This window comes from Pseudonaja textilis, chromosome 2 (assembly GCF_049901715.1).
Source record: "Pseudonaja textilis isolate UNSWEBS1 chromosome 2, rPseTex1.2, whole genome shotgun sequence".
Lineage (NCBI taxonomy): Eukaryota > Metazoa > Chordata > Lepidosauria > Squamata > Elapidae > Pseudonaja > Pseudonaja textilis.
In genome coordinates, this window is record NC_141991.1 from 218,674,519 (window position 1) to 218,701,474 (window position 26,956).

The 26,956-nt window shown below is 33.8% G+C and overlaps 1 protein-coding gene across 5 annotated transcripts in view; it reads right to left on the reverse strand.

The window, feature by feature from the left end:
* The window catches only part of ADGRV1 (adhesion G protein-coupled receptor V1), a 238,932-nt gene that overhangs the window by 191,091 nt on the left and 20,885 nt on the right, over nt 1-26,956 (reverse strand). For all 5 annotated transcript variants that reach the window (XM_087927064.1, XM_087927062.1, XM_087927063.1 and 2 more), the window contains exons 8-25: nt 25,564-25,834; nt 24,449-24,778; nt 20,387-20,563; nt 19,572-19,795; nt 14,938-15,064; nt 14,661-14,846; nt 12,615-12,795; nt 11,744-11,907; nt 11,240-11,363; nt 10,256-10,516; nt 8,527-8,653; nt 6,726-6,943; nt 5,404-6,141; nt 4,407-4,780; nt 3,216-3,392; nt 2,118-2,298; nt 701-903; nt 186-315 (exon numbers count right to left, since the gene is read on the reverse strand). In XM_087927064.1, coding sequence (XP_087783190.1) covers nt 186-315; nt 701-903; nt 2,118-2,298; nt 3,216-3,392; nt 4,407-4,780; nt 5,404-6,141; nt 6,726-6,943; nt 8,527-8,653; nt 10,256-10,516; nt 11,240-11,363; nt 11,744-11,907; nt 12,615-12,795; nt 14,661-14,846; nt 14,938-15,064; nt 19,572-19,795; nt 20,387-20,563; nt 24,449-24,778; nt 25,564-25,834 — 4,193 coding nt within the window. The remainder of the gene's footprint in view (nt 1-185; nt 316-700; nt 904-2,117; nt 2,299-3,215; nt 3,393-4,406; nt 4,781-5,403; nt 6,142-6,725; nt 6,944-8,526; nt 8,654-10,255; nt 10,517-11,239; nt 11,364-11,743; nt 11,908-12,614; nt 12,796-14,660; nt 14,847-14,937; nt 15,065-19,571; nt 19,796-20,386; nt 20,564-24,448; nt 24,779-25,563; nt 25,835-26,956) is intronic.

Here is a 26,956-nt window from a genome sequence, read left to right on the forward strand (position 1 = left end):
TTATGTGGAATATTTTGTTTAAAACAGTGAAGATATGCAGCTAATTATTTTCAAAAGAAAATTAAAAATTTAATGCTTTTTAAAAAGGAAATTCAAGTTATTTTTGAAAAGAATTTTGCCAGAATGAATTAAATATAAATCAATTTCAGTTCCCAAAGAGTTATTATTATTCCATGAGCCTTTACCTGCCCCATCTGGATTCAACAATTCTACTTTGAAAGTCTTTTCTAGCTCAGGGATAGAATTATCTGTAATGTTGACAAGAATGTGCTTGTATCTTTCTCCTGGCAGAAATTCCAAGGTCCCTGTAATTCCCTGCAGGGGAAAAAATCTATTAAAAGATCCACATGAGGCCACCATATGTCAAGCCATCAATTACTTGGGACAGATCCATAGTTGCCATGGAGGCCACAAACCTCTGAACCACTTTGGACTTAGCCTCAAAGGATGTCAAATTAAAAACCGCAGGCACCAAAGGCCTTAGGAATTCTATGCCCAATCCAACCATGAAATGTAGATGCTGAGGCAAGAATCCCACAGGTAGCAAAGACAGCAGTATACTAGCAGCAATCCCAACTATTCCCTTTAATCTGAAACATTGATACTGTAAGTACACATTGGACATACTATTTAAATTATAAACTCATACAGATGAAGCTAACTGGCCTCAGCCAACCCTTTTAAAGAGCTGCTCATATACCTGATAATCTTGTGGGCTGAATGCTGTTAGTGCAACTGTTCTATATTTTGCCACAATTGTCCCAAGTAAACCTTGTGCTCGAACAACAAGCAAGCTGACTTGTCCTACTTCTTCCTTGACAGTAATGTGGGGTGCTGTCGTGGCTGAAAGAATGATTTCATCAGTGTCTGATGGAGGCTGCCCAACAGAGAACTGCAACAAGCCTGACAGATGAAAAAAATATATATATATATTGTATTATTTAGCCTTAAGTGCAAGCAAAAAGCATTTATTAATTAAAATGCATTTGTCTCTGATATATAAATTGAATATATCCATGTCCATTTGGACAGGGCTACATTTTCCACTGAATTTGCATACAGATATGGGAATACATATTAAGCTTTGCAATTTTGCAGTTGGATAATAAATTCCAGCAAAAAAGGTTCTCAGGTTGGCATACGTTAATAGAAATAATTGTACAATTCATTGTCTAAGAATTAGCAGACATTGCAGACATTAGCAGACATGTCTGCTTTTCTGTGTTTTCTCTTTTCAAGATAACTATTTTTTCTCTTGAAAAGAGAAAACATGGAAAAGCAGGCACTATGTAGAATGTCTGCTGATTCTTAGATGATGAATTGTATAAATTATTTAAATAATTATTTACAGCAATTAATTAAATATATCTATCTATCTACAATATCTATCTATCTATCTATCATGATATAAAGCAACTATTCAAACAGCAAAACAATAATAAATGATACATTATACTGTATATATGCCACAGGAGACAAGCCATGGGAAGTTACATCCCAGAATGGAACAACTTGCTGCAGTCAACTCACCGCAGTCAACTCATCACTATCCTTTTAACTGTTAAATCTGTGTCTGACATATTTGTTTTGGGGATAGGGTGGGGAGACAATGTACTTTAATCAGCAAAGAATGATTCCTGATATATTTAATCAGCTTTTAAAAAAATTCTTACATCCTGTCACTGATTTTGTTGGGACACAATCATATATGACTAAATATAACAGATTATTTAAAATTATCGTGGTTTAGGAAAAGTTTTGCTAGATAGCACAATATTATGCCTGTTTTATTAAACACAGTAGGATGCATAGCTAGAAAAACAATGGCTGTAATTTTACAAGGTTTCTACATTAAGTATTTTTAGTCTTCTATCTGAAATGCTGTGAGAGTTAGGCAGGTGTTTTACTCTTAGTAACATACAGATTGGATGAATAATGCTAAATAATTCAAAAGTCTTATATTAACACATGAACTAGCATTACATTGCAGACCAGAAAACTATTTATAGCATATACCAACTGTCTACATCTTGAATGCTATATGAGAATAATTATACAATAATCTGTACAAACTAAGTATGAAATTTAAGGTGTGAAACAATTCCTATAATTATTACCATAGGGATGATCACTAGCTTTGACAGTGATGTAAGTAGTTTCCTTTTCTGGATCTATGCTAGCTCCACTGGTTGGGATTGAACCTGTTTTTCCATCTCCGGTAACTGCAGATACTAATGTCACCTGGAAATATTCTTTTAGTTCAGGTATATCATCATCAAGCACATGCAAATTCAGAACCTGGGGGTAGGAAGTGATGGGATAAAGACACAGAAACCCAAATTAAATATAAGTATTGTCATTATATTTAAAAAAGCAAATCCAAAAGTGTGAGAAATTTTACATAAACATTGTTGAATATGTGAAACTCCAATCTCAGAAGAATATATTACAACCTATTTTAAAGGTATATTAACCTAACAAGTTTTTCTAATGGAGTCAAGAGCTCATGTTACTTAACACTCAACACTCAATTACTTAAAAACTAATGCAAATAAAGCATTGTTTTAAAAGGTGATAAAGAAGAAATTTAAAAATGAACAAAACTATTAAATACAACATTAAATATCATTCAAATTTAGGAATACTTAAAAGAAATATAAACAAAAAAAATAAAGCACGCAAAATATAGTTAAAATCTCTATTGTGATTTTAAAAGGCTTGGGGGAAATTAAGAATATTTGTATATTAATAAAAGAACATTAAAATGGATATCAGGCAAGCTATTTTTAGATGAAAGTTTAGTATCATAGAAGATAAACAGTAGTCAAAAGATACTTCCCTAAATATCACAATTATTTAATTAAAAAGAATACACATAGTTTAGTGCTAATATGATGAAAGTCTAATACTTTCTGTTCTTTGAAAATATTTTATAGCATGTCCATTCTAATTGTTATTCATCATTCATTTAATTGTAAATAAATAAAAATAACTACAAATTAGATACATCAGTAACTAGTTCAATGAACCTTCAGTTAAAGCCAGAAATATACCAAAATTAATTTGCGTTCCTGAAAATACATCAGTAGTAACAAAAAGGATTGTTCCCATACACAACAAAATTGACCATAGATTAGCAAAATATATTATCTACATTTCTAAGCAGAAATGCATAACAATTATATTATTAAATTGAAGAGGAAAGTATGATTTACCTCTGATCTCTGGAAAGGAAGGAATGTTACTATCCCACTCCTGTTAGCAAAGTCAGTAACAGTATAATTAACGCCATAAGAATCAATCTGAGAGATAGTGTAATACACAAAAACAGAATCCAAGGCCCCTCTGGTGCGTTCCACTACACAAGATACAGTAGAACCTTCATTAGAGACCTATGAACAATAAGAATTGAAATAAACATTATGATAAATAGACGATTTGAAAATTTTAAGGTTTGATTGGAAATGAAATATTAAGTCATATTGATAAATTACAATAAAAACAAATTTCAGCTTTTAAATGCATAAATTTATTTTTTTGGGGGAAATCCCATTACACACAAATGTTCACTTGTTCAATAGTTATTTTGCCCCATTCATCAACTCTAAAAGCTCCCTGAGCACTTTAGCAATAATTAACGGGGAAACATTTCTCATTAGCAAGATTATCATATAAAATATATGAAAAAAAAGGAAAAAAAATGAAGGAAAATAAGAAAAGGAGGCACCTCTTTTTAAAGTCAGAGTTTGCATAATAATCATCTGTGAACTACTGTAAGAAACAAAAATACTACTTTCCTCAGTAGAAAAAAACCTTGTATCTATTGTTTGTCCCTGTTAAATCCTGTATCTTAATTTCATTCCTTTTCCCATCGTGTTATTTGCTTTATAACTACCTGCTTATAAGTCAACTTCCAACTAACACTTCCCCAGATTACTGCTAAACCAATTCCAATAATTCCCCAGGATTATGTGTTGCTAGTAGGAAGACTTTTCAACTAACAAGATTAAGCAACATGAGGACTGCATTTTGATAGCAATGTGCTATCAAGATTACAAGGTCAGTATCATTATCTCCATATTGCTTTGGCTGATCTCCATTGGCTGAGGTCCAAAAGAAAATGAGCAGTTTAGTTTAGCAACACAACTGAGACTGCAATTCAGTTATTAAGCAAAGCACCACTAAGTGAAGTCACAATTGTATTTATGATTTTACTTCAGCTTTCCTTTATTGATCTGTGAAGGTCATAAATGCACAAATTTATTGCAGTTACTTTTTCATCACTATTGTGATGAAACAGTCCTAAAAGAGGCAATCTCTAAATGAAAATTACATTTATCTAGTATGTATACTGCTTAGACTTGAATTAAGAATTTTCATGAATCACATTGATAAGGTTTTTCTACCTCTGGAATACATGCTCCTGTGAAACCAAATAATCCATTGGCATTGTCACTTTTCTGGATTCTTAAAGTTGCAATTGTGTTTTCTTGTGAAATTTGTGCTCCTCCATAAATTGAAATAAGCTTTAGAATGAACAGTTCCTCTCCTTCCTCTTCTTTGTCATCTTTGGCAGAAACAACGAATGATTTATTCCTTTCTCCTTGTCGATATTCTAAGTATCCAGAGATAGGGTACAAATCAAACCTTGCCGGCATAGCGTGAAGTTCACCGATCTCTTCCTTTGTTAATTTACATTCATAAAATCTCACATCTTGCATCATTCCTTTATACCTGCTGCTGCCATTTATTCCAGCACCAACTTTCATTATTCCTGGTCCTAGGGAAAACAGACCCACAAATATTGTTTTTAATGCTCCAACTTTTAAGTTTTACAAAATTAAATTGGTTAATACTGTACATAATCACTCATTTGAATTTCTTTATCTAAAACAGGACTTCACTGGAATTAAAATTAAATGCTTGTATTAATCTTTATGTAATAATCAAGTTCAGTGTAACCAAAACAATACTATGCTGATAGATTACAATATCTTAGGTTTTGGGAAAGAACTTGATAAGTATGAAGGCTAAATCCAACTAAGGAATTAGCAGGTATCATTTCATATTGTTGTGTACCTAAAATAACAGAAATAGAACCACTGTGACAAAATAAAACAGAGAGAGCTCCAATAGTGAATACAAAACATCTGAAGCATTATTTCAAACCATTGGCACTGATGAAATATCCACCTGTCAATTGCAAAAGGCCTCTTACATTAAAACAGTTTACATTATGCAACAATATCCTTAATAGTATTTAATATTTAATTAGTATTTAATAACAGCATCTGGCAAGTCCTTGGAAAGGACTCAACAATTTGACAAAAAATGCCAAATACAGTTTTAAACTTCTATCTGATAGTGCAACAAACCAATAATATTAATTAACACATTGCTTACCATCAGCAATTGCTTTTCCTTTGAGACTCTTAATGCCCCCAGGAACAGGTTTGCCATCAATGAAAAACTCAAGAGTGCCATTATTGAGTATAATCAGAAGGTGAATCCAGATATTTTCCTCCAAGTATTTCATAATTGTGATCTTAGCTATATATGTCTTATTAGACTGCAATGGTGTGTAATAGAACCCTATAGAAAGATGGGATTCGTTTGTGCCTATTTTTACTCCATAATATATTAATCCATTACTATTGTCCTTTGTTATTATAAATCCATCATTGTTGGCACTAGGAAGTACCCATGCTGAAAATGTAAAGACATTAAGTATACTGTTTTTACTAACATGGACCTCTGGCTCAATTATCCCATATGCATCTTCTTCACCACTAAAATATAAAGCATCTGTTCCAGTGTGATGCCGTCGCATGTGAGGCTTTGACTTTACTGAATCTGTAAACTTTCCAATCAATAAGAAGTCGATCATAAGAGGCAATCCTTCTCTGAAAGTGCTAGATAATATTTCCCAGCCAACCCTGACAGTTCCAAAAGTTCCCTGATGCCTCCATACTGTAAAACTGGCAATGCAAGAAGTGTCGTCCTCAGACTGAATGTCTTCTGCTATCTCTCTGTCTTGGCTCTGAGGATCTAAGATGAACACTCCATAGGGATCATCATTCATTGGGATCATCACAGTCACAGAAAGGTTGGTTTCAGATAACTGGCCACCAGGAATCCCACCTAAAAGAAAGCCAAGAAATTATTTTATAACTCATACACACAATCTTATCAGCTTATTTATTTATCTACTTATTTAATCAGTGCTACTGATTGTGTGCTTCTTCTTTTTCCCATTGTTATCTTTACAGTATCTTTAGAGGTAAGCAAGTCTGAAAGACCAGCCATGGTAGCTGGTCAAAGACCACTCAGTGAACAATACGATTAAATAGGGAGTTATTACATATGAAACTTTTTCTGGCCCCAGTCCCTTGTTAGCATTGGGACTGTATGACCCTAATACATTATGCCCAACCACTCCATGCTAGCCAAAAAGGAATCCAGAAAAAGGCTTCCTTATTTTGAGCCCCCACTTATAAAACCATGTCCCCTGAGGCTCCTTTTCTGCAACATATCAAAAAGCCAAGCCAAATGGGTCTTCAAGTTGAGTCTTCAAGATGAAGCAACCACACCAGAAAGTATGTTCTAAGGCTCATGGTATATCTTTTCTTAGGTAATATGTGTTAAATGTATTTTATGTTTTTAAATCACATACAATCATAGCAGGAAGTGGCACATTAAATAGATCACCGTACATGTAAGTGTACCTGAAGCATTCACAAGTTTTAAGGTATAAATTTCACTGAATTCTGGAATTTTATCAGGAATAGCATGAAGCGTTATAGGCTGTGACTGTTCACCCTCTATGAACCATACAGTTCCAGACACTTCATAGAATTCTTGTCCTGGATCTAAAGCAGAATTATTGCCAAATAGCTGCCAGGCCAAAGAAACATTACCAAAGTAGCCTCTGTGCCTCAGGATCCTGCATGGTAGAACAAAGGAAACTATTTCAGACTTATATTTTTCAATTCTCCACATGATACATCTAAAATATATATTTTAGAGGACAATAAAGAACACTATGAACATATGTGATATTTCCAGTGTTAAAAGACCTCTTCAATGGAATGCAAATTAAGAATATATATTTATCTCTTGATTTAATGAAACAAAAAAGCATCATTAAAAATAGTACTATTATGGCAATAATAGTAATTACTAATGCAATCAAGTCCACAGTTGAAAAACCATCAAATAATGAAAAGTACAGATTGTGCAAAGAATCAGAAGAAATAGTAGATACTCTGTATGCTCAGTTCATGCAAAACTAATTATAATCACTGACACTGTGAGCAATATTATTCACTAGAATAATTACTCATTTGTAAAAATTATCACAAGCTGGTAATTAAGAATTGGTGGGGACACAGAGTTGAAAAACTCATTGAAAATAAGCAGGTTAAAATATTGTAGAAATTCCAAATACAAACTGATAGACTCTTGGCTTGTAACACATCAGATTTAGCTATAGTTGAAAATTTGTGGGTAATTGATATGAAAATACAAGAGAATACTGTAGAAGACAAAAACTTGGACAAATCACATAGTATCAAAACCTGAAACCTGAAAATGTATTTTCTTATTTATTCGTTTGTTTGTTTAGATATGTCATATTTCTGAACTACTCAAATCCCTTAAAGAAAAACTGTTATTTGCGCACTGGCAGCACTTTCAAAATCTACATATTGACAAAATTTCTACCTTACCAAAGGCACTCTGCTTGGATCTGCATGTATATTATACTAATACATTATGACATCCTAAGTTCTTGGAATGAACTCAATGCATATGATGGCCAACATCAGTTAATGAACTGGCAGCTGTGGTTTCACATTTTTGTGCTTATCATAATAATAATATCTGAAAGCACATTATTCTTAAGACAGCAGAGAAATGGATTTCAGAGGGGAAAAAGGATAAATTGCTAAACTTTTGCACAGATTTAGCATGTAATAATGCAACTTGACATGTCGCAATTCCCATGCCCATTTTGTTCATTACATTTTGTATCATAATTTCTTGCACCCTAATTTTTTAGTATTCTTTTCTATGTTTTACTTGTCAGAAAATTAATTAAATATCATTTTGATAATGAATTAGATTCCTCATATATTTAATAATTTTGCACTATGCTAATGTAAAAAATTACAATTTGAGTGCAACATTTTGAGGATATTTGGAACCCCCCAAGTTTTTGTGGGGCCCAGAAGCTGTAGGCTGTACAATCTTGTCATTCAAAATAAATGGCAAAACATTATAGCCATATCTACTTCCAAAAATGGGTAATGGTTGCAAAGATTCCAGCTACAGTTGCATTTTTAATTTTGTCTTCTGAATGTTTAAAACTCTTCATTTAGTTAACTGTGGACATGAAAATTGTTTATGACACTATTTGCATGCTGTAAAAACTATCATAAAAAGTAAGTCATGAGTATGTATGTATGTAAGTATGATTCAAGATACTCAGTGAAATTGGCAAAGGATATTTACTTGAAAGCTACTTACAAAAAGTCATTGGTTTTGCCTTCTTCCACTGCTTTGCCTATAGAATCAAGTAAAAAAATGCCATTTGGATCATCATTTGCTTCAATTATAACTCTTGCCATTCTAGGTTTGTAGATAACCGTGTCTCCTAAAAAAACAACGGTTTTGTTGATAAATAAACAAACAAATAGAATTGTAACTAGAAAAAACATATTTCCACAAATATTCCAAATACAGGTTCAAAAGCCAACCTTCTTCCTTATACTATGAAGAAAAGTGATTATTGAGATTCGGTTTGAACTTCTACGGCGACAGACCAAAATCTGCGATTGTGTGCAGTTTTGATCTGTGCTCCCCGTTGGAGCACCCCGAGCTGGCTGGTGCACATATAGACTGAGTGAAACCAGGCTCAATAGCAGTAACTGTGAGAGGGATCTTGGAGTCTTAGTGGACAACCAGCTAAATATGAGCCAGCAGTGTGCAGCAGCAGCCAAAAAAGCTAATGCAATCCTGAAATTCACCCAGTCTAAATGTGTACTTTTGGTTTTTCTTGCCTAAGTGTAGGACTTTAGTTTTCTCTACATTGAATTTCATGTTGTTAGATATGGCCCATTCTATCAAGATCCATCTGGATCTTGAACCTATCTTCTTGGGTGTTAGCTATTCCTGCCAGCTTAGTATCATCTGAACATTTGGTAAGTTCCCCTTCTATTTCCTCATCTGTCGTTAATGAAGATATCGAAGAGTACTGGGCCTAAGATGGAACCTTGTGGCACCCCACTGCTTACTTCCCTCCATGTACACTTAGACCCATTAAGGACTACTTGTTCAGTACAGTTTGCCAGCCAGTTGCGAGTCCATCTAGTGGTGATGCTATCTATTCCACCTTTTTCTAGCTTACTAAGAAGTAGGTTGTGGTCTACTTTGTCGAATGCCTTGCTGAAATCTAAATATATTATGTCCACAGTATTTTGCTGGTCTACTAATTTAGTCACTGTGTTAAAGAATGAAATAAGATTGGTTTGGCATGATCAAACCCTTAACAAACCCATGCTGACTGCTAGTTATTACTTTACTTGTTTCCTCATGTTGGCAGATCTGTTTTTTTATTATCTTTTCCAGTATTGATGTTAGGCTAATTGGTCTATAGTTTCCTGGGTCTGGTTTTTTTTCCCCCCCTTTTTTGAAGATGGAACCATATCAGCTCTTTTCCAGTCCTCTGGTAGTTCCCCGGTACTCCAGGATTTTTGAAAGATATGGTGCAGTGGTTCTGAGATGACCTCTGCCAGCTCCTTTAAAACTCTGGGATGTAATCCATCAGGCCCCAGTGATTTGTTTTCATCAAGATCAGACAGGTGTTCTCTTACTATTTTTTTTGCTTATTTTAACTTTTATTTCTGGTCTGTCTTTTACAGTTACATTTTTGGTGGGTTGAGCTATAATTTCTTTTTGCGTGAAGACGGATGCAAAGAATGAGTTAAGCAGTTCTGCTTTCTCTCTGTTGTTCCACTGGTTTCCACTGGTTCTGTTGATTAGTTTCCATCCATTGCTTCTAATCCTGTTTTCAGTTGCTTTGGAGAATAACCTGACTATATAATACAGGCTTTAAAAATACTACACTTTGGTATGAAGAATGTCAAAAGGTATTGTCCAAGCATCCTTAATTGCTTATAATATCAAAAGGGAGGCAGAAAACAATCTAAAGAAACAACAGTTGATTAGTTTATATAGGTTGAATAATAATTTGAACCTGTAGAATTGAAGAGAATTATATAAAAATCCTCATCTGATTCAGGAATATCATCATCATGGATAAATATAGTTATATTCTGTTCTTTTATTCCAATATCAAACCAAAGCACTCCATTTTTTTCACAAGACATGAAATCTTCAGCACTGGCATTTCCATTGATAGTGGTATATAAAACAGAAACAACATCGGCACCAGAGTCATTTCTTACAACTACAAATTCCGCAATGCCACCTTCGTGAACCTTTAGAATAGCAGGATCTGAAATATAGTTAAGTCATTACATGTAAAAGCATTCAAAACATCAATATTTATACACTGTTTTTCAAAAATTCATATTAAATAATTGTTACATGAATTTCAATGCCTAGCTTGTGATATCACGTTAAAGCATAGATTATGTCAATCATAGTTAAAAATCCACTTTGCTTCTGTGATTTTTTAGCTTGCTCATTTGATTTTGTACCCCATCTAAAAGCTAACCCCAAATTGATGAGTGTTGATCTTGACAGTGTTGCAGAACCATGCCTCCTAATCATTATTATTGGCCATGTTGATTGAGGTGTGTAAAAATTGTAAGAGGGGCAGTCTGATGGAATGGTTAAAGGCACTGAGAAATTGACATGAAGCCATCTGTGTGATAATGGCAAACCAGTTCCAAAAATCTGCAGGGATTCATTCAGACTCATCAGGAATCTATAATAAACTCAGGGGCACACACATGAAAAAAATGTAAATCATAATACCTAAAAGTCACAGATATTCACTCCTACTATCAAGGCAAAAACAGATTTTTAAAGTAAAAAAAGAGGTGGGAGTGGTAAGAAGTAAATAAACTATGATTAATGTTCCTAACCATTGGTGTGTGGAACAAAATGTTCAGCATAACTCATATAGTTCTATTGTAAATGTTCTTGGCTCCAGAGCTTCCTATAAGCATTACTATTGTTGTATTTAAACATAAGCTAGTAGAATGACACTAACCTGCAAAGTAAATTGGACAATCATTTTTGGTGATCTGCAATGTTGCTGTGGTTATAGTTCCTAGGCCAGCACCGCCTGTAGTATTGAAAAGACTAATTATGAATACTTCCATTTCTTCAGGTATCTTAGGGAAAAAAACCACAAAATTTATGTATTAATAGTATTAAATTAACCCCAAGATGCTAATCTTTAATTGACTACTTCCATAGTAATAGTAATGAAATTTAAATCTTATGATTGATAAAATATTTTATATAGCTATTAGACATAATTTAAATCTGGTCTAAAGCATACATTGTTTTTTTAATTCCATTTCAGTGTTTTCAGCCAATCAGCTAAAAGGACTTCAAGAATGCAGGTATACCTTTTTTGACCTTTCACACAACTTTAGAGAATATTCAGTAGTTTATTGTTATTCCTCTTGGAATTATGACCATCATCTTCCTGTGTTATAAATTTATTTGCCCCTCTTCCACAAATAACAATTACTGTAAAAATGACTACCTCATCAGGGACTGAATAAATGGTGATATCTTTTGAAAATTCCTCATTTCCAAAAAAAATTGTTCCTCGATCTGGAAAAATATCTTTCGTAGAAATTGAGTCTGTTGCCCAGGATACACTCACACTCCCAAAGGTTCCTTGATTTCTTATTATTTTAAAAACAGCTTTGAAACACAAGCATACACATATCTTCATCAGATAACATCCAAGACAGGTAAGAAAAGCTTAATATAAAACTAATATGAGGTTTGATTTTTAATGTTATAATATTACATAGGTAAATTTATATTAGAAACAATGAACAAATGTCCAAAATACTATTTTGTCTACAAAATGAACATTAAAAAGTACTTTGGATGTCAGTATTGTAGAGCTGAATAGTGAGTTTAATAGTTTAAATGCTATGACTATGATTTGTTAGCCACATGATTGGGTTCACATATTATGCAAAGCATAAATTTAGGTATTACCAGTACAGCACAGTAATTGGATTCATACCATACATAATACAGAAAGCAAAAAAACATAGCATAATACAGTACGTAAAAATAGTTTAGGCTGATTGAGAATGCCAAAAAATAGTGGAGAAATAGTAATTCAAATCAACTCTTCCCATGACTGATTCCAGATACCTGTACTCCTGATCCAGTCGCAAATATTAAATCCATAAAGTGTAGTTTAATTATGATAATTAAAGTTGTGTCACAATGACTCTTGTAATATTAGTGTGTCTCAGGTAGACGATAGAAACAATGAACTTCGGTAAATAAATAGTAGAAAGGTTAACAGTTTTGTTTACTTATTAAAAGCATACTCATATACTTTCTCATTTATGGAAACATTTTTATATGAAAAAAAGAATGAGATTTACCAGCATAGAAGTCTTCTCCTTTACTTTCATTTATTGTTACTGTCGTCATATTGTCAACAAACTGAATAATTCCATGTGGATCATTGTTCTTTAGAATTGTGATGTTGACTCTTGTAGCATTTCCCAGCTTACTTGGCAGGTCACCATGGCTACTGAGGAGCACTGAATAAAATTCATCTAACTAGAACAGGGAAACTGAATCAGAACAATAGGGATAGAACTAGCAACATAGTAATGAATAGATATTTGAATGAGTGCTACAAACTAACGTGAACTTTTACTTCTATTTTTTTTAAAAGGCAGCATTCACATATTTTTCAATCCAGTTCAAATGGTTAATGATTCATTCCTACTTCTTTTCTGCCACAGTACAATGCTAGTGCAATTTTAGTGATATCAAGCTACATTTTGGAAAAGATAAAGCATCCATAATAATGCTGAACATTAGAAAAATACTCTGATGGATCAATTAGTAAGATATATCCTGTTTTTGTATACTGTATAATCTAGACAATACTACTAAGTACACCTTTGATTTTAAGTGTCTTGAATTTTCAATATAATGGACAAAATTTGTCCATGCTCTATATCCTTCTACACGTGCATAAAATCTTATTCACCATACTATACTACAAATATACAGTACATAAAATGCACAAGCAAAAAAAAATTGCCATTTTATGCCTGTGTAAATTTTTATTTAATTTAATGGACCTTCTGTTTTAATGGATAAATGCTGACTTTAATTCCACCAAGAATGTTGATAAAATAAAATTATATACTTATGCTTTCATAGATTTAATTTTTATTTATATCTTGCCTTTATTATTTGTATAAATAACTTAAGGTAGCAAACATTCCTAGCACTTCTTTCTCCTCCTATTTTCTCACAATAATCCTGTGAAATGGGTTGGGTTATGAGAGACTGACTGGTCCAAGATCACCCAACTGGCTTTCATGCCCACGGAAGAATGAATTCACAGTCTCCTGGTTTCTAGCCTGGTGAATTCCTATTGGTATTTTCTGGCTGAAAGTCCATGAAAATTTAACTGAAGGAAGACTAGCAGAACAAATGTGAATGTACTTTGAAATGCACTCAGCTTTAAAATCAGTAAACATTACATTTCTCTTCAGTCATAGAAAATAACTTTAAGATGTTAGGATTGAAAATTCCTACAATCCGATAAGTAGGTCATAATTTCCAGACACTGGGAAAGAAACCTGACAGGAAAACCTGCTTGGTCTAGGGTGGAGATGTATAACCGAGTATCATCACTGACTCTGTATTAACAGATGACATTGTCCAGCAGTTTCATGTAGAGTGGAGGGAGAATAGAGTCCTGCAGGGTACCTCTAACACAGAAATCTAGAATCTGACTAGACTAGATATCTTTCCTCCACCAAAAATAATTAGAAATTGTATTTACAATCATTACAGCATTCTGTAGTCACCTGACTGCTATTTGTATGCTTTGCAAATTGACTTGAGAAGCAGAATTAATAAAAAAAGATGGAAGTATGGAAGTAATTTTTAAAATTATGCTCATAACTGAGTTGGCTCTTTTAACAACCAAGGGGAAATGAGGTTATAAACCCTTCATATTGTCATAATGTTTCCGTAAGCAACTATGTTACTTAGCAAAGGAGTTGCTAGTCCCAATTGTGATTACTGAGTGAGGATTAACTGTGTAGCATTTCAAATTGCTCAAATCCAATATCAAACCTTGATTCAAATGTATTCGATTCAATTCAAAGATAATTTAGTCATCTCCGAAGGACATGCGTAGCTGGAATCAAACTTAGAATGAGTCAGAATGATGAGGAAATGTTCTGGGATTTATGGACACAGAAGCCACAAAGCACAATCCAAGACCGTGAACACCTCTTAATTCAGGCAATAGTGAAGGCCTCAGTTAGGCCATGGATCAGATCAATCAGCTCAGGATCAATCCCAAGCTCTCTCTGAAACCCAACAGGATCCATTAAACAGTATTGGTTATTGTTAGTCTAAAAGAGACATCAATAATTTTTCCCTCCTCTTTTTACCTCTGGAATCTCATCCATCCTTGTTAGCAAAGTAATTTTAATTTCTCTTTCCCCAGGTTTAAACTCCAGGACGCCTGTATTTCCATAGAACTCATTGCTGTCTCTTGGCTCTATAGTGTAGAGTAGAAATTGCTCCATAAGCGCTCCTCTGGAACGGACAATCTGGAGTTCAACAGATTCTCCTTCCTGTAAAATAATTTTTTAAAAAAAATGGAATGTAAAAGATCAGTATTGATATAGGATATGGCTCTCTTCAAATTCAAATATGAATATTTACCTTTATCCTATAGGGACCTCTGGAAGATGAAGCAAATTCAAACACTCCTCCAGGATCATCATTTTCTGGAATGATCAATTTGCGACTAGTATATCCAGATTTCAGGATTTGATTTTCCACATTCACACTGAAGAAAAAAAGTGAACGCATATGGAATATGCAGATTGTTTGCAATTAAGTGGACCAAAGCCTATGGTAAAGTACAAATATAGTGACCATATATTCTTGAAAAAAAATAAAGGACAAACCTGAAAACTCCAAAAGAGGTACATAAAAAATTTAGGAATATAGATAATCATAGCATAATGCTTTACAAAGGAAAATTCAGGAGCAAAAAAACAAAAATTGTATTCTAATAAAAAAAATCTAAAATCAAATAGTATGTGTAAATTTAGTTTTAAAAATTCTGTTCACAAATGTGAAAGAGTGAATTAAATGGTACCTTTTGTATAGTAAAAATTAAATGACCAAAATAAAGGACAAAAGTGACTTTTTGAAAAAAAACATAAATCTAAAGAAGCTAAAGTGAAGGATTATCTTTCATTATATGGTCACTATAATTATAAAGCATTGGGGTTCTGTACTTCACCACCTCCAAATGAGATTTTTGCCCTCTCCCATTTCCCTCAAAAAAGGCTTGCCCTGAACTGCTTCATTCAGGAAATAGATAAAACTGTTGCTCTACCAAAGATATGCTAACATAGCCTAAGCAAACGAAAAAATCTCTTTCACACTGACAGTATAATTTGTCAGAAGACAGTCTGCTAATATTGACAGTAATCAAATATTTCTCAGTATTCAATATCACATACAGAATCCCCTCTGAGGATTATCTGGATTATAGAAAACAGATTGCACATTACATAACAAAACAGAGGAGTCCATGTATATAACACATATTAAAAAACAGGTGAAGCTTTAGGCACACAATTACAGCTGCCATCTTGACTTGTTCTTAATCTGTGGACACTCCAAAGAGGGAAAATTTATTTAATCACTGATTACTTCCAGTTCAGTAAAGCCTCATGGCAAGTAGAACTGAGTTTAATTGTTTCACTGCCAGGACTTTTGTGTACAAGTATTTAATTTAAATCTTGTTAAATATTACTTCAGGTTCCTAATTATATGCCAGATTGTATAAAAAAAGTACAACCTACAAGTAACTGTAGTCTCTTTTAAAAGCCTGTTGTACTAATGTGGGCAGGCCTCTTTGCTAACTGTGCAACCTGTACACTTTTGTCTACGGACTAGTTATACTGAATGCAGCCATTTTGCTTCTAAATAAACAGCAGTTATTGAATTGTGCTGTGCACAATTCAAATGCTACAATGAAAAACGTATAATTTGATTAAAGACTTTTGTAAATACCTTTTTACATACTTGATTCCTACAGCTCAGTGGAAAGAGATTTGGGGTACAGGTTTTTCAAGCCATCTACTGTACTGGACTATCTTCAAACATCAAGCCATGCATTCATAACCATTATTGTTCTTGTTGTTAGAATCCCTCCTCCCTCCCAAAACGTTTTCAATCCACCAAGACATGTTACCAAGGGGCACTAAATAGCATGCTTTCCCTGAGAAGGCTTGCAAGGCAGAGCGAAAAACCAAAGGAGATTCCTGTCCAGACCAACCACTTCCGAAACAAAAAAGCTAGTTCACTGAAAACAAAGACACAGCTTGCGGCACTTACCCAAAGTACACGACAAACCTTTCTGTCTCTACTCTGTCAATGTGGAGAGAAAGAAATGGGGGACAGAAATAAAACCACTGTTGGCCAAGTTCTTTGTATGAGAGTTCTTTAGATGGTGGAAATCAAATGAAAGATTATAATACAGCACTTTTCAGAGACCTACTGTTTATTTATGGGAATCCTTGTTCCAGCAATGCTAGCAAGAGGTTCAGGAATTTGCACTTGTAATTCGGATGACCCTGTGACCAATTGGGATGTCAAGGACTCTTTAAGCCCTTCATTACAGCACTACTCAGAGTTAGTTGCTGGCTGCCCTAGTACAGTGTTCAGGCACAGAAGCCCAGCAGCTGAGTCCATTTTTATTCAGGACTACTTGTAAGTACTCAGTGCTTTGGATCAGAATAAAAAGTATGTTTTGTGCATAAAAAAGTCTGTTTTGTGCCTCCAGCACCTGTCAATCTACTAAAGAGTCCTACTGGTTGTGTAAGATAATGAAGGACAGAGGTTGCCTTTGTCTAATGTTGTACTGATGGGTGTATGTGGATGTGCTAATTAATAAGAATGATACAAATGAGAGAAACATTTTCTAAGCTTATAAGAATTTCATCTAAAAACAAAACATTAGAACTGAACAAATAATGATTTTTTTCCTTTAAAAAAATCTGAAATGAATAAAACTTTTAATCCTACCCCTAATATTGTAAGACAACAGTTCCTTTGATTAATTATAAATTGCTGTCTCTGTTCCTGTGATTTGTTATATCTGTACATGCAGAAGGTTACAATTCTTTCTTAGAAATGTGAGCTCCCACTACGTTAGGAAACCTTTACAAATACAACAGTTGAGAAAACACAGAAAATTAAGGTTTCATCTGGGGGGGGCGAGGAAGATGAGGAAGAATTTTAGAAATATAGAATGTATCATCTATGACATAATCATTACAAATTCACAGTACAGAAGCAAGAACATAAAGATAAATGGGACAACTGCATACAACAAATATAGTCTTGGCGAGGTAGATTCTAGGTAAAAGCAAAGCAATATATACATTTACATCATACTTACCTCTTATGAAATTAACTTATGCTATATGATATAAAGCTAAAAGCTATATTATACTTGAGCTAAGAGCTTAATGACATGTATCTTTAGTTAACAGTGTCTATCAATTTCATTTCTGTGATAACTTAGTAATCCAATAATTATCTTTATTCTGATGCTATTAGACTGCAGCAGTTTGTTTTTCAGTATTACAGCATGTAATTAAATGAATACGTTTTCAAGATTATCCCAGAATCAGGCATGACTGAGAAGGAAATCTGACTGAAACTTTGCTTTGTTATCATTTCAACTAAACAAGTTCAAATCAGATGATGGACACTGTATAAACAAATTAGACATAAAGTAACAGAAAAGAGCAACAATCTTTATTTCAAAGACCAGCATAAAATTACCATGTTATAAGTAAAACTGTATATTTCTATAAGGTTAGCTAAATGATAAAATATAGTTCCTAAAGTATAATAACATAATTAGGTAATATTAAGTTAATGTATATATCTACATAGTATTAAATTATATAGGTTCAGTTTAAATGTAAAGTAAAAGAAAGGTTAATCAGATAAAATGCTTAAATTTACTCTGCAGAAATGTAAAAACAGCAAATAACTTATTAATGGATGCTGCCACAAATTCTACCTGAACTTATCCTCTCCAAGAAAAAAATTAAATAGTGATCAACTGTCAGGTGCCAGTTCACAAGGGTGACCTAGATGTTAAGTCATATAGGATTCAAAATGCTTTGCTTTCCTGATTGGCATGGGTTATGAAAAAAAAGTGCAATATACTTAATGCATACTCTCTGTAGAAAATGCAGGGCTGTAAAACATTGCTAAAAATTTCTGTCTTTGGAAAGGACAGAAGTATTCTTTATAAGCAATATTTCAGAATCTGCCTTACAGAGCAGCAGAAGATAGAACATCAAGCTTTATTTTAGTAAATATTCTCCCTTTGAGCAAAGAGGGATGGAAAGATACCTGCCATGTTTTTCTTAAGGGCATGGAAATTTCTAAGTTCCTTTATGAATTTTGCAGATATGAATAGCAGACTGAGCCTTTGAAGAGGTTTAAGGTGAAGATGAATGGCCAAAAGGTTGTTTTGCTATACAATCATATTAACAAAGTTAATTATAGGTAGGCAAATGATAATGAATTATAATATTCATTTCATTATTTTTGTGTAATTGTCATTGCTTTTTTATTTATTTATTTTTAATTCTAGTTGGACCACACCTCAGTGAGAGATGTTATAATGGTTTTGGTTTTGGTTTGGTTTGTCACTTTACAAGGGTGTAGCAATAAATTTATCTCTAGGACAGTGGTTTTCAATTTTAACGGTTTTCAATTTTGACAACTTGTGGACCAAGTCACAGAATTCTTAAAGTTACTAAAGTTCAAAACCACTATTTTAAAAACACAAACATACGTTCATTACGTTAGCAGCAAGATTCAAGGATAGGTCTCAAACAGATGAAGTGCAAATGTGAGCAAAACTCTTAAGTGAGAAAAATCAGCTACTATAGGAATCAAACCATATTTTTATATCAGCATTGTAAACCCAAAAAATCTTCACCAGGCCTTACTTGGTTACAAAATTTTGTCATGTTTTTCAGCCTTTGACGTTAACAGCATCTGCACGGTGTTTTGATAATAGTGTCCTTGTCTTTCTTTATTTTAGCCTTGCTTAATTCAGTTCTCAGATTTTCTGAAAAATTAATCTCATTGTGCTTTCTGGACTGAATGCAAGGTTAGTATGCCTAAAATTACACTTTAAATATGTGCCATCTATTATATTATGGTTAAGTGTTATATAAGTGTTTTATATTACTGCATCAAGGGAAACCATGATGTTAATTTGTTTCTTTTTAATTATCAAAGAGTACCTGTCTAACGATAATGTTAGGGTCTCATTCATTTCAGGTATGTCATCAGCTTGAATAGTAATGTTGATTGCTGTGTCACTTTGTCCAGATAAAAACAGAACTGAACCAGAAAATGGCCATATGTCATCAATAGTCACAGCTTTTGAATTGAGGCCTGTAGGTGTTAGGCTCCAGAATACAGTGGCTTGTCCATCTGTCCCATCTCGATGCAAAGGAATGGAGCTCTAGAACAAATACCAAACTTGTAATTTGCACATGTTGGATGTATACAAAACTTGATTTTCCAAACTGTAAGCAATCTAAAATTTTACAACATATTTCTGAATCTGAAGACATATAATATATATATATATATATATATATATACATGTACACACACACACACACACACATATTTGTTCTTTGTTTGTTTATTTATCTTTCAACTTTTTGTGCATACTAAAAAGTAAAAAACATTGCTAAAGTAGCTCTTTAAACACTGTTAGCTTGATTATCACCATGAAATTATAAGACAAGAAAAGTTAAGTGGTGGTTGATTTTAGCTGAAGTGAGAAAGAACAATTTTTTTTTGTATCTACAAAACGCACAATTTTAAACACTCAAAAGGCTTTTCATGATCAAGAACAAATAAATTCTAAACTTCAGTTTAAAGCTATGATTCAGACTTACTAAAATAATCATTCATTTCAGGACAATGATTACATTAGAAATATTTCAGATATGTGTTACAAAACATTCCTGCATGAAGGTATATGCTATTTTTTCTAAATACTGTGCTTAATTTATAAGAGCAGGGCATAGAAAGATTAACTTACCACTGCAAAAAGAGAATCTTCTGGCTCAGGTAAAATTATTGAAAGATTGCTGATAAAGCCAATTTCTCCATTTGCTATATCAGGTGTAATTCTTAAGGATACATTTTTAATTTCACCTAATCGAGGACTTATAGAAGGAATTTGAGGAATAATATTCAGTAATTCAACTTTTTCCAGCTGAAATAAGAAAAAGATTTTAAGATTTTCTGTTATTAATAGTCCTGCAATAGTACATATTTTAGCTGTTACTTATTAGTATTACTTATTAGACTGGAAATTTATTTTTTGCCATATGAATATTCCATACATAAAAAAATTGTAATCCCAAAATGAAAAAAGTCCTTATCTTAATTATAACAGACATGTTAATAACCTTGTCAGAATTAAAGATTTTTAACAGCATGATCGCTATATTTGTAAAACCAGCACAAATTAATATTGAATCAGCTACACTGAAAAAGAAACAGAGAAATGGGAAGTCATTTAAAATTATGTATGAATAGCAGACAAGATTTTTTGGTTTAGAAAAAAATTAAGCATTGGGATGAAGGGATCAGTAAAAAAGCTTATAACTATAAATGTTTAGAAAATTGAGAACCAGATGCAATCTCCAAAGAAGGAAATAGCCAATCATTTCTACATTTTTGACAAGTAAAAAATCTGAATGGATCCATGTACTTATAAATAAGTAAATATAAGATAAAAATAAGCCTGGAAATTAGAATATGGTGCAGGAGTAGGTGCTTCTTAGACAATTGAGAAAGCTAAACTATATACAAAAGAAGTCACTCTGTGCTTCACTGTCTTTAGAAAGGCCTTTGAGTGTATCAATTATGTCAAATTCTGTGATGTATCTTTAAGTAGTCCTCGATTTATGATACAGTTGGGCCCACAGTCTTGGTCATTGATCAAAGTGGTCATTGCAGATGGCAATCACAGGATTGTCAGACCCTTAGTGACCAGTCATAAGTTTGAACAGGTTGCCAAACGTCTAGATTATAATAATCTAGGGTGGTTTTGTCATGGTTGGAAGTGCTTTATGGGCTGTAAAGCATTGTTAAATGAATGGTCATCAGTGGAGTATTACTAGACTCATGCAAGCCATGATATTCCCTATGACATTTTATGGAAGTTAAAGTAGTACTATGAAGAAGCAAGACAGGAAAACTGTTCAGATTTTTGGATTTTGCTGTCACAGAAGAGTCTTGAGAATATTGTGGATAGACAAGAAAAGAAACACATGAATCATCAACCAAAAATTCCCACTCAAGGCACAAATGACAAGTAATGTGGATTTAATGATGCTCATAGGAATCTCAACAGTTCCTCCCTGCATTAGTGATAGAAGAAAGGTATCACCTATCCAGTATGGAAGAAGATGCAGTAATTAAGGATAACTGGATGGTAGAGGTATTGGCATCTTGCTTCCTCCACTATGTTGATTCAATCCACCTGCACAATACTGGAATCAATCTGATACCTTTGGGATACCCTCCCATTTGTTGCTTGGGAAGTACTTACTTAAAACATTGTAAATCTACCTATCCATCCATCCATCCAATTTATATAGTCATCCACTGCACAAACATACAACTCTAGGCACTGTACAAAAAAATTAAAATCAATTTGTCAGAGCATTTGCAGTGTGACTACCATTATGAGACAACTCAGGAGCAAAACACAGCACGCAGAGACTTAGACATTTAACAGTGGTTTATATATAAGACATATACAGAAACATACATGGTAGGCAAATACAAGCTATCAATCTTTTTAACTCTACATGGAGAATTCTGAAATAGATACAGGACACAAGGAGAGAGAAACATGCCCTCTAATGGCTGCCTTATATAAACACCTCTTAAAGAGGTAAAACTTCTGTGGACCCATACATAGTCTTAAAAAGGCAATACCAATGCTGATTCATTCTCATTGCATCAGCTTTACATTGCATCAGCCTTACAGCAACTGGTCAGCTCTTAAATCTCAATACTTAATGTAATTAATGAAATACATTAAAAAGTATTAAAAGACCCAATTTAGTCTAGTGCTTAAGACACCAGACGTGAAAGTGGGAGATTGTGAGTTCAAGTCCCACTTTAGCTATGAAAGCCAGCTGGAGGTCTTTGGGCAAGTTACTCTCTTCTCTCAGCTCAACCCACCTTGTAAGGTTGTTCTTGTGGGAAACATAGGAGGAGGAAGGTTTATCGCTTAGCAATATTTGTAGAAATAATAAATGCAAGATACAAATAAATGAATAAATAACAAACGAAAGCATAGAATAATAAACAAAAGAAATTAAAAATAGTGGAGCCACCTCACTAGTTCACCTGCCCCTCAGAATCCCAAGCCTGCTGGCATAACCTATTCTTGAGACCTCTGAAAGTTCAACAATGATGAGAGCAACCTCATCTCGGGGGGACACAAACTTCCACAGTGCAGGCGCCACAGTAGAAAAGGCCTACTGCCACCAACTATAACTTCCTAGGTGACAGAACCATAACAAGTCCTCCCTACTGATCAATGGTCAGATAAAATTGGGGAGAGGTGGTCCCTCAAATATCCCAATCCCATACCATGAAGGGCTTTAATGGTCAACTACCATCACCTTGAATTCAACCTGAAACAAACTAGTAACTGGGCATGAGTGACCATGAGTAGGTCCCCTTGATGTAGGAAAGGATGCAATTGGTGCACAATATGTTATACAAAGGCTCTCCTAGACCCGGCTGCCACCTGTTCTTCAATAGCAATATCACTTAGACTGCTTCACATTGCTTTCCAGCCCTCTCTAAGTGGTTTACAGAGTCAGCAAATTGTCCCCAACAATATGGGCCTTCATTTTACTGCCCTTGGAAGGATAAAAAGTTGAGTCAACCTTGAGCCAATCATGCAGGAATTGTGAGTCCAAGAGGACCCCCAGATTGCACATAGGATCTGATTGGGGCAGTGCACCCAGTCCTATGCCAAAGATGATTTAGTCCCAGAACCAAAGGGGTTCAAAATCCAAAGTCACTGAGTTTGCCAGTGTTCGGTTAAAGCTTGTGGTTCCCAATCCAGATCCTCACAGCCTCCAGAAATTGGGATAGGATGTCCACAACATCACATAATTTGCCAGGGCAGGGATATACAATTGAATATTATCAGTATACTAATACTTCTTATTTTCATGGAACGATATGTTGCTACGCAGCAATAAGTCTCTTGAGGGTGAGGCAATTTTAACTCATACCAATAGCTCAGGGTTTTTGCAGAATGAACAGACAAATGCAGAAAACATGTACTTAAATGGGGGGAGAAGCATTTTGCAATTTATTTTTTGTTCTTTCTCTTTTCCTCTTTAGCCTATGAGGCAGGTTGTTGACTGGAAGTTAATTTTTACACTATTCCTAAGTGAGAGGAAATGGTGCTGCTTGTTCTCAGCCTTCCAAAATTTGCAGGAATAAAGACAATTCTATGACTGCCTTTCATACATTTTGAGGAGACTGAGAAATAGAAATGGAACTGTGTGGAAGCGCCTTCTTCACTGATATAGAAAACCTAGTACTTTTTCTCTACTTCCCATTTCTGTGTACCACATCTGGCTATAATACATGGAAATCAAGAAGAGTCCTAACATATATATAAAACCACAATGGTATCACAACTCGAGATATATATCAAAAAATAGTCCATTAAAAGATCCTTGTGATAATTAAAAAAATAATTCTCGTGTTTTCAATCCCCTCCCCGATTCCCTTCCCATTTTCTTCAAATTTATTTGCTCTGTATCATAATGTTCCCTTTTACAGAAAAAAAACCCATAATCACTCATCAGTTAAAGAGTTTTATCTAAACATGTCGTGAAAATTGATTTTCAGAAGAGTAGTATATTGGGAAGTACAATTCATTATTACTTTCTCATAGGGAAAGTTTAAAAAATAGTAATTGCTTGGATATTGGGAACATAAAGATTACTTGAATGGCAAATCATGGCACTGCTGATATATCTCATTGAACAGTTGTGACATAATATTATGCATCACGAATTATTTGTAACTTTTATGCATATAATTTATATACCTGTATTAAAAAATGGGCTCCATTTTGAAGAAATGCATCGTTTCTTATTGGTACTTTAATGGTGTCATTAGGTTTTCCTTCTGGAAAGTAGAGAATACTTCTTCTTGAAGTGTTTAAAACACCTTCTTTAGCTTGTTCAGGATCCACAGGTCCAGAAGGAATATACAAGATAATATAAAAGAGCTTCACATCTCCCACGGTTCCCCTTTGCCTTGTAAAGCTAAGGGACAAAAAGCGTCCATCTGGGCTGCTTTCTATCCTCTGATTCTCCAAATGACAGAATTGAATTACACCATAAACATCATCACTGTCCTGAATGTAGAACAAAAGCTACAAGAACAAACAAGATTCTTGTTAAAAGCAAATTTCTAATTCAATCCCAATTATATTTTCTCACTATTTATATGATTCTAATTGATATTTTAGCTATCTCATGATAAAGTCTAAGAACTCAACATTTGCTGTTCTGAGTGTCCTTTGCTTGTAATTTAAAATGAAAGCGCCTGAGAGACATTGACATAAATCCAGAGCTTTCCTATATTCCAACATTTGACTAGAACTGAGCTACTAATAGCAATTCAACATAAGTGGCCATATCACCAAGAAGGGTTTTAAATGTAAACCATAAGAATATAATTTTATCACTATATCTTAAATGTTCTGCTCACAAACCAAAGGTATTTAGATATTCTTTAAGAGTAAGCAACTTCTTAACACTATGTTACTAAAAGCAAGAACTTTTTAGCAAGCAGGCAAACTTTTGCAGATATTGAGAAATAGCTATTATCCACCTTAGCATTAAGCATTCCTGTGCAATTTACATCAAAATTTAACATCCCATCTGTTCTACTCTACTCTATTGTCCCTATCATTTTTTGATAAGTTTCCAACAATAGGATTCCATCATTTCTTTCTCAAGATCAAAATTGCTCTAGTACAGGAAAGCACACAACAATTTATAATCCTTGCAATATTATCCCAGTAAATGTCATTTTATAGATTAAAAATAAGATGGCTATTCATGGGTACATCTTAGCAATATTTTCTATGCATTATTTTTGCCCAAACACTATCTCAGTGCTTGCACCCTTTTAGAAGAATAAATGCAGACTTACCTCAGCTGGGTCACTCACTTCTGCCCCTCCTTGTATTGTATGATCTAAAATTTGAAGCAAATATGGCTCTGCTTCTTCAGGGACATCATCATCAATGATATTCAGATGGAGGGATGCCAATAACTGCCCTTGAGCAAAATGTAACACCCCTGAGTGTGGCGTGAGATCTGTTGTCACAGGTGAAGAATCAGTGCTATTGCGAGTTATAATCCAGGAAACTGAAATATTTCCATGTGTTCCACCATTCCTTACAACAGTGATGCCATCATACCTACATGATGCACAAAAAATAGTGTTTTTTCTAATCAAACAAGTCAACTTTGCCATTCAGAAAACTCCATCATCTTCACCAAACCTTCCTCTGTTGTAGACATAGCCAAATCTTTCCATCTTGCTGCAATTATCATATATAAAAAATGTTCCATGAGTTTTTTCCAGCTGTTTATCTGTCAGTCCCGAACAAAGTTCTGGTTTCAACTGAATATTAATCTTTAAAATCCTCTCAATCATTCTGGGTATTTGACCCAAAAATTTTCTAGCTTTTCACTTATAACTATTTCTTATCGACAGAGCTATTCAATAAAAAAGCGAGTGATCCAGGAATAAAGAATCATGAATTGGGGCTGCATGACAGAGATCTCTCCTTTTGTACTTGTATTTTACATTGCACATGCGTATGTGGTTTGCATTGCAACATTATGATACATATTTTGTCATCTCCATGTTGTGTCATCATCAACTGACCCAGACATGTCTATTTAGATATGCTTTGATAAACTTTTGGTTTATATATTGAATTGAAAGTGTACTTTCTCTTGAAGCTGATGCACCAAATGGAATCTCATTAAACTTACCTTGATAAAACTGTGCTGCTTTGATTGACAGTCAGTGGGGAGTGTCAAATGTTAAAAAGGAGCAGGTCTAGCTCACATGATTCAGTTGCTATCTCGATCACTTGGGATAATATGGTTTCAATAGATACCTTGATTTCCTCCCTCCCAACACCCCTAACTACTTTATTTCTTGGCCTAAATCAGTATCTGTTTTTAAGTATTGTGTTTTATCTTTAAAGTCTTAAATAACTTTGAATCCAAACACAGAGAATGAGAATATCAATCTATCCTACTTTCACCATGTTTTAAAATGTTTTAGAAAGGTTCTCTTTACAAAACCTTGTATATATTATTATTTGTATAGAGCCTTTTTATTTTACTGTAATGCCACTGACTTCAATATTCTTTTTGAATGATTAAAGACTGGAATTTTAAAAATTGGTTAATTTACCCATTTTCCTGTTTTTTATGTGACATTTTTGTGTTTTTGTGAATAAAGTCATTCATTTTCATGAAAGTCAGTCTAAACTAGCATTTTATAAATCTGTAAAAGAAAAACT